At 45.3% G+C, this 9321-nt stretch overlaps 1 protein-coding gene and 1 non-coding gene across 2 annotated transcripts in view; one reads left to right on the top strand and one right to left on the bottom strand.

The window, feature by feature from the left end:
• The first annotated feature begins 463 nt into the window (after positions 1-463).
• Positions 464-536, top strand: TRNAK-CUU (transfer RNA lysine (anticodon CUU)). The gene has a single exon. It is a non-coding gene; the product is annotated as a tRNA-Lys (tRNA).
• A 7755-nt stretch (positions 537-8291) lies between these two features.
• Positions 8292-9321, bottom strand: part of LOC146184445 (aurora kinase A-like) — an 89165-nt gene continuing 88135 nt past the window's right edge. Inside the window, exon 7 of the mRNA XM_084608541.1 lies at positions 8292-8396. Within this exon, the coding sequence (XP_084464667.1) occupies positions 8292-8396 (105 nt within the window). The remainder of the gene's footprint in view (positions 8397-9321) is intronic.

Here is a 9321-nt window from a genome sequence, read left to right as displayed (position 1 = left end):
ACAGTCGGCGAGGCCAAGGAAAGCATTGGGGATGGTACTTTATGTCTTTTTTTAATGTTTACTTGGATAATCACAGAGATTAGTAATGTAATCTGTTTAGGGGAAAGATAATTAAACACAAAATAGAAGAAAAAGACATAAAGTACCATCCCCAACGCTTTCCTTGGCCTCGCCGACTGTTGGCTTCTTTCCTTCATGTATTATAACGAGCACCCTCTTTTCCCCTTAATTGATCTGCTTGGAGCTTACGGGGGTCTCAATTCTGGCAGTCTTGAAGCCATAGGTAGCGTAAGAGGGTTCTAGCACAGCTTTCGCCCTCGCTATTGATCACGTTCTACGTGACGCTGGCGGTAACAAAGGACGTTCCACGTCCGCCGCCTCGGCTAAGGGTGGCGCTGGTGAACACTCTCAAGGTTCGTGTACAGACAACATATGTACCCAAGAAAGTAGCAGGGGGACAGCGGCCGATGTAGCTCAGTTGGAAGAGCACCGGACGCTTTATTCGGAGGTCGTGGGTTCGGTTTCCACCATCGGCAAGTTGTTTTTTCTTCTACTTTGTGTTTAATTATCTTTCCCCTCAACAGATTACATTACAAATCTCTCTGATTATCCAAGTAAACATTAAAAAAAAAGACATACAGTACCATGCCCAACGCTTTGCTTGGCCTCGCCGACTGTTGGCTTCTTTCCTTCATGTATTATAACGAGCACCCTCATTTCCCCTTAATTGATCTGCTTGGAGCTTACGGAGGTCTCGTTTCTGGCAGTCTTGAAGCCATAGGTAGCGTAAGAGGGTTCTAGCACAGCTTTCGCCCTCGCTCTTGATCACGTTCTACGTGACGCTGGCGGTAACAAAGGACGTTCCACGTCCGCCGCCTTGGCTAAGGGTGGCCCTGGTGAAAACTCTCAAGGTTTGTGTACAGACAACATAAATACCCAAGAAGCAGGGGGGACAGCGGCCGATGTAGCCCAGTTGGAAGAGCACCGGACGCGTTATTCGGAGGTCGTGGGTTCGGTTCCCACCATCGGCACGTTGTGTTTTTCTTTACTTATTGTTTAATTATTTTTCCCCTAAACGGATTACATTACTAATCTCTGTGATTATCCCAGTAAACATTAAAAAAAGACATAAAGTACCATCCCCAACGCTTTCCTTGGCCTCGCCGACTGTTGGCTTCTTGCCTTCGTATATATATATATATATACAGGGTGTCCAAGCTAAATTTAGCCAAGGGTTAAAAAATGAAAAGTTTCAGATAGGCCAGAAAAACCGCTTAAGTACAGCTGCCAGCCATGTGGTGCACCACAGTCAATTTGTGTTTTGAAATTAATTAATGAGTAATTCAGATAACTTTTATAATTTGCTAGCTATTGCCCTCAGACAACAAATCTGATTTGCAGAGTTGGAGAGCATCTTCTAAAACCGCCATTCCACCTTATTCCGATAAAGAAAGCCTCACGTGCATCGTTTTTCCAAGCCTGAAAGAAAGCCCGCGAAATACGAAAACTATCATGTGAGTGGCGCATTCGTGCGCCACGATTGTGCTGCTCTCAACTTGGCTTTCAGTGAAAGAAATCATTTGTAGGATTGGCTCCACGACCCTGTTCAACGGCAGGCCGATATGTCTATGGTGGGTCTTCGTCCACTTCACGCAGTCGGCGCTCGTGACGATGCAAGTCGCAACTGGCTCGACGCGTCGGCTGCAACCAACGTCAACATATACATATCAGCCTGCCGCTGAGACTGGGCTGTCGAGTCGCTGTCGCAGCTAATTTCGTTCACTGAGGTTGCGATTGGGAGCACCACAATGTTGGCGCATGAATGCGCCAGTCACGTGATATTTTTTGTATTACAAAACGAGCTCTGGGACTCCCAATCTAGACCTCAACTGAGGCACTAGAGGGAATGGGGGTGCAAACACATCGGAGGAGTTAGCGGAAGCAACGAGAACGGCGCAACTCGAATGCCTAAGTCTGAGACAGGACAGTAGATTCTAAGCAGGGTAGGACTACAAGCGAACAGAGGCACTAAATACCAGACGTTCCATATTGAGTCCAAAATTAGAAAAGCCCTCACTATCTCACCGATACCCAAGAACATGCACCCACAACACAATCAGGAAAGACGCCGGCACAAAGCCAAACACTTGGTAACAAAACTAAGCAGACTACCCCCGAGACGGTTGCCTACACAGACGCCGCTTTTGACGATGACGGGAACTCTGTCTCGGTGGTAGTCGACGGGTCCGGATTAGAGCATGGCAAGATATATACAAGCGGAGCAGACGCCAAGGCAGCGGAGGAAGCTGCGATCGCCATAGCGTGCGTTAGTACGGACGCGAAGGAGATCATCAGTGACAGCAAATCGGCAATAAGGAATTTCTGCAAAGGTAAAATATCATACTAGGCGTTGAACATATTATCTAAAAGCAACATAGACAGAGGGAGCACCCTAACCTGGGTCCCCGCTCACACCAACATACCAGGAAACGAAGCGGCCAACGCCCTTGCCCGAGCGCTCAATATCCGGGGGGACGCCGGCCTCAACCTGGAGTCATAGAGCACTATAAGTTAGGACGGTGGAAATATCCACCCCCGGTTAGGTCCCTCACGTCCACAGAGGCAGTCATCTGGCGCCGCCTGCAAGCCAAGAACCACATGTCTCCCAGATGGAGATACCTCACGCAAACTGGAAATCAGGAGGACCAATTCTGCAAATTCTGTAACGATATAGGAACTAAAACATATCCTCTGGGAGTGCAGCCACTTCCCGGCTACAGTTTATTCAAGGACGCAGAAGCATGGGAGACCACGCTTCATAGCGAAGACCTGTCGACGCAGGCCAACATTGTCCGTCTGGCAAACGAAGCGGCGAGCCACTTCGCCTACTAGCCCCTGTCCCTTAGGGTGACATCGGGTTCTCTGGACGCCTGTGAGCGGTACCGGAACTCCGGTGTCACCTCTTCTGGACAATAATAGTTTTCACCACCCACGCGGGCTTCCTTTAGGGCTTCAAAAAACGATACACATAAGGCTTTCTTTATCAAAAATAGATAGAATGGGGATTTTAGAAGATGCTCTTCAACCCTGCAAATCACATACGTTGTTCAAAAGCAACATTTAGTAAATTAGAAAAATTATCTTAATTACTTATTAGTTATTTCAGAACAAAAAATTGCCTATGGTGCGCAAGATGGCTGGCAGCTGTACACAGGTGGTTTCTCTGGCCTATCTCGTTTCATTTTTTTTAACCTTGGCTAAAGTTAGCTTGGACACCCTGTATATATATATATATATCTATATGTGTGTGTGTGTGTGTGTGTGTGTGTGTGTGTGTGTGTGTGTGTGTGTGTGTGTGTGTGTGTGTGTGTGTGTGTGTGTGTGTGTGTGTGTGTGTGTGTGTGTGTGTGTGTGTGTGTGTGTGTGTGTGTGTGTGTGTGTGTGTGTGTGTGTGTGTGTGTGTGTGTGTGTGTGTGTGTGTGTGTGTGTGTGTGTGTGTGTGTGTGTGTGTGTGTGTGTGTGTACACGTCGGTTGATGTATCCTACGTTTTGAATGCCTTCCTTGTTGTTTTTATGTGTCCGTCTTGCTGGTTGCTTTTGTGTAACATATTGTGACAGAATTGTGTCGGTTTCGTTTTTGTATGAACCAAAATACATGTGTTCACAGAGATCCTGGAATATTTCCTTCAATACTGTTGCTTGGCAAAGGCTTTGACGCTGCTGTGTTCATGGCCAGTCAGCAGTAATTGTGACCTGATTTTATATTTCATTCATGAAAAAAAAGAGAAACAATACGACGCCGTACAGAACAGAAATATTGCGCCAACAGGGCGCGGCAGTATGGCAGCGCTTGCTAGCATTCAAACTATCGCCTTTAACCGAAAGCGGATATGCGTCAAGCACCAGCCGCTTGGTGCGCTACAGTCACTTGGGCCGCTGGTCCGTATGGGAGTTTCCGCTCTTTACCAAACACCCTTCCTCTATGTTTACGACCCCGGCGCTAAGAATTGGTATCGCTAGATACCGGCGTCTTTCCGCCTCGCCTTGCCCCACGCGCATGAATTTCGCCTCCGGCGACGCTGGTAGCCGTGGCGCTGACACGGCGCCAAAGAAACACTGCTATGTAATTCGGCCTTTAGGCATATTAGGATGATGTGCTGGTTGTAGACGGATGGGGCTGGCGGTGTGGAGACAAGGACAAGGGGGTGAGAAGTAGAAGGGAAGTGCTCTCCACGAGATGGAGAGGATCGATTCCCCGCTTCTGTACTTGAACTGTATTTTGCGCATTAAGAGTCTTCGGTAGAGACGTCCCGACTTCCAATCCGCATACGGTATCGTTAAACAGGGAACCAAAGTGCCGGGCTCGAATAGCGCTTTAGAGCGTAGTTTGCCGAGACTTCAGCGACTCCATGTGAAACTCGCCATGTTTTTATGCGTTCGACTCAATGTGCTTACAAACGTGGAGCCAAACTTCTGGTATTTAGGGAAATGGCAGCACATCTTTTACGTTATGAAACTTGATTTTGGCATCACCATATACAATGCACGCATGACATATTTCCTGCTACGCAACCTCAGCCAATCAAACATTAGGAAGCGCCTGTTCGCAGCGAGCAGTACAGTTCACCTCAATCGTCATACAAGCACCAGTAAATGCCTCCCTACCACAATTACTGATATTTACCCTCCAAGCAGCATGATAGCTTTGTTAAAAAATATTTTGCAAGGACACGTCATTTTCGCTTCACCGCAAAACGCCATTTGCTCTGCTCACATTTTCGCTACACAAATTTAAACACGTGAATAGTCCCAAAACAAATCAGAAAAACAATATGGCGCTGAACAGCCGCCATGTGTGTCTAGAATCCGGCCCCTGGGTTACGGTGCCTGCATGCAGTCAGCACTCTTGCATCTTCTGCTTGTACAGGTTGGTGTGTTTTATTCCTATAGGACAATTGATGACCTTAAGAAGCCACTACCGGAGCCCAGTAAAATTGTCTGCAGGGTTGCACTTGACTGCATCGTTCTTTGACATGTCGATAGACTGATGTTTTCAATGTTTTGAGGACGCGACTGCAGTTATCCAGTGATATAAGGAAACATCCCTGGCTTCCATGTTGGATCAGAAGGTTGTGGATGGAATTCATTGCTTGTCAAAAATAATAGAACAGCATGAAGCTATTCTTAAGGAGGTCCTTTTGATGATAACTCAGCGTGATATGCTCGAAGATCATCATCATCATCAGCCTGATTATACCCACTGCAGGGCGAAGGCCTCTCCCATATTTCTCCACTTAACCCGGGTAATACCGGGTTAAGTGGAAGATAGTATTCCACTTAACCCGGCTCGAAGATAGCATTAAGAATTTGGCCTATAAAACTGATAATCTGGGAGAAACCCTTACTACGTTGACATCAAGCAAAGTGAAAGAATTGAAATCACAGAGCTACCAGTGGGTGGCGGCTTTGCGTAACCTGCTGTTACTCAAGGCAAACTGAAAAAAAGAAACAATTTATTGTTATTTGCAATTACTTTCACTGCAAAGAAAACTTGAATGAATCGGAAGCGAAACTTGCTAATATCCGCGAACAAATCCTGGTTCTAACGATTTTTCCAGCTTCAACAAAAAAAGCTAATTCAATTGTTAAAAAACCGAGTAACAAGCAGAGGCCGATAATGGTAAAATTTAGCGTTTTTAGAGTTAAAGAGCCTCTGCTGTCCGCCACGTCGAAATTGAATGGCACAGGTTTCACTAAAAGTGAAGATTACTCTAACAATAAGCACCAAAGTAGAAGAAACCTTGCCTATGCCGATTGCCCATGAAAAAAGCGCAATCTGAAATATGCTCTCAAGGTCCACAAATTAATAATGCAGATAAAAACCTGCGCGCATAACTACCCTACAGGTCCTCTTCCAGAGAATGCGCAATAGCAACCAATCCTGAATAACGCAAGGGGTAGCGCTATCACTGATTACAGACTGTCTGCCATTGTGGTCAATTGCAGATGTATAAAAAAGACAAGAATTTTCTGGCCTAACACAAATATCGCCCGCCAATGTTATCATTGGCACTCAGTTGTCACTCGACACTGGTACTCAAGCTTTGATGCGTTTCCATCAGTATACGTAGCTAATCACAAGTACCGCAATGCGCACGGGAGACGACTTTGTACTGGTGCACAACCGAATACAGTGTGCATTTGGACAGTGTCAATGCGTGTTCAGGATTACTTTCCGCAAAATATTTGTTTCAGGCGGAAATAGCAATACCGTGGGTTCTTTCTAAATGCCAACCAGTCATACTAGCAAGGATCCTTTTCTTAGCTTGTCTCTGTCTACTCTGGATTCTGAACCCATCTTGCGTGAATGTGACTAACTTCCTGGTAATTACATGAGACCACTACAATCCTGCCAAAAGAGTCAGTCCGCTGTTTATTCTGCGCTCTGTTAAATTATAAGTGTTTACGGGTTATGCCAATTTGTGGGCTTTCCTACGTGCTTGAGTCTGAATGGGGTAATACTTCAGATTAGATTTTCTCTAATCGAGATGACATAGCGGAAAATATAGTTGCTATAGCCGGAATAAACGATAATGAAGTACAGAAGTAATCATACTCGAAGGTCCGAGGTAGTATCATAATGCAGTTTACGTGTATAAAAAAGGCAATTATTGTTTTATTAATGAGCTAGATATATTATTTCTTAGATATTCAAGTCATTCCACCCTCTGTGGTGTAAACGAGCGGTAGCAAACATTCAGGACATACTGGTGTCTCTGGTCCTCCAGTTCGTTCTGTGAAGGTCGATGACGTCCAAAAGACGTATGGATAAACCACGGATGAATAAAAAACTAGGCGCCTCTATTAGAAAAAAGCTTAAGCTTAACAAGGTTTTGTAGAACAGGAAACACAACCGACTGCACACGAGAGAAAACCCTGAGCGCAATCCTTAGGTGCGAATTAAAAACAGCGAAGCGCATCTTGTATCTATCCTCACTGGCAGACAAAAAAAAAGACCAAACCTAAAGAAGTGTGGGGCTTTATCAAAAAGCAAGAATAACGATGCTACTGGTATACCAGTAGCATCCGCCATGACATCATTGTGGTAGAGCAACCGCCTCGTGTTCGGGAGGTGCCAGGTTCGATCCCTGGTGCCGCCGGGTACCGACCGGCTTTTCAATGGATACAAGCTTTCCCCCGCCCTGGTGCTCGGCTCTTTAGGGTGAAATCGTTAGGAAAGGGGTCATAGGTTGCAGCCATTAAGTTTGGCGACTGTTACGTAACAGAGTCCGAACTCCGAGCTGACCACGTTAAAGCATATCTTCAATCCGCCATCGGTACAAAGTGCTCGCGCAGAAATACACAGGAGCTACAGCAGCCACTAGCTGAGATGCCAGATGTAGCTGTAACAAAACAAGGTGTCGCAACAGTACTACGTTTCTAAATGCCATTTCCTAACCAGACACCTATTGTACTTCGTACCATATTCGTTGCGCAGCGCAGATAATACTAGTTCTTTTTTGGTTGTTTCATTCGCAAATAATTTCTATCATTATCATCATCATCATCAACCTGACTATACCCACTGCAGGGCGAAGGCCTCTCCCATAATTCTCCAATTAACCTTGTTCTGCGCTAGCTGCATCATCGCCCAGCTTTACTGGTGAAGTATATTACCGCCCTCGGGTAATTTTAGGCCTTCATCGTCTGCATCGATAGTTAGCTTGTCGACAACATGGAAAATGACTGCATATGTTAAACTTAGCAAGCCATCTGTATTAGCAGCTCTTGCAGTGTAGAACTTCTGTTAACCAAGGTCGCCGTATATGGCAAAATGTGATTCTCAGCGAGCTCAAGTAGACCCCATATTATGCGCATTATCTGACGGAAAATCTCCAGTTAAGAGGCACTTCACACTGAACCAAGCAAATCAGCTCAGTAACGTACACGCTTCTTATCCCTTCGAAATAAACCTGTAAAGACAAAACCTCTCAAGTGCGGACCAAACTATGGCGGCAAGTTGGCAGTGCAGGATGTGACCTCTAAGAGCACGTTAAAGAATACCATGGGGTCGAATGTTTCAGAACCCACTACTACTGCGTTTCTCATACCCTGAGACTAGATATAATATGGCTCATGCAAACAGTTTACATATATCATCAATGCACGAAAAGCACATAATTAAGCTCTGAAACTTCACACTTTAACTCGCTCCCAGACTGTGGAGGGAGACCTTTAATGCGCATGTTCACAACTGGCCAGCAAAGGCAGAACTTCCAGAGAAAGGCCTTTCACGGTAATTCACACTTCGCACTAGTGTCAGCATTTTTCGTTAGCCAAGGATGCCCCAGAACATCCTCCAGGCTTATCCGGTTCTGCGGTCGTTTCTGGAGAAGCTGTAAAAAACATGTTTTGTACTTGATGCCATATTTACGAAATGACATCATTTTCTGCATTATAGCGACCCACCTCACCCTCGCATATTTTACTTGCCCAACACCCTGCCTTCCCGCCGTTCTGCTTGTCCCTCTTTAAGTAGGAAAAAGTGTTATACGTTTTCCATGAAAACAGACTACCGACAAAACTGTTAGGAAAATGTGCGGTTCCTAAAGAACAAGAGGTTTATGAACACATTTCTTGAAGGGGTTGAAATATACTGTGCTACAGCAGGCAACTAAATAACACGCAAATATGAAATATATATACAAACACACACACACACACACATACACACACAAACACACACACATATATATATATAGCATAAGTAAATAGACGTATTTGGTTGCTAGAGGTTACATACAAGTGAAAAATTGCTTCATACTGTTTCCAAGTTTATTTGGAGCCGACGTTTTGGCAGGAGCCCTGCCTTTCTCAAGACTGAGGGTACATGATTCTTATTCGTCTTCTTATAGCGTTGGCAAGAGGTGATACAAACATAATACGGGCACATACAGGTGAACCAGCTGGACACGCGCAATACACACATACACACACAGGTGCGGAGAGCAGGCTAGGCCCAAAGGGTCATCCACTCAAGGCACCGGCCGCCGGGAGTCGTCTGTATACAATACACAATACAGGCAGTAGCGGAAACACCTTGAAAAAAAAAAACAGGTGGGGGAACGTGTTTGCTGCAGATGGTGAGAAAATTATTTTTCTTGTTCTCACTAAAAGATGGGAGCGCCAAGCGTGATGAAAAAAACAGCACAACCAGGTGGACATTGCTGGTTAGAAGAACCTAACAGCGGCGAGTAAAGTTCTAGCAACTCGCGACGAGATATGAACCTCAAAGAAAGAAAAGAAGAAGAAGAAAAAAAA

This window comes from Amblyomma maculatum, chromosome 7 (assembly GCF_055883805.1).
Source record: "Amblyomma maculatum isolate TAMU_Amacu chromosome 7, ASM5588380v1, whole genome shotgun sequence".
Classification (NCBI taxonomy): Eukaryota; Metazoa; Arthropoda; class Arachnida; order Ixodida; family Ixodidae; genus Amblyomma; species Amblyomma maculatum.
This window is presented reverse-complemented; position numbering and strand designations above follow the sequence as displayed.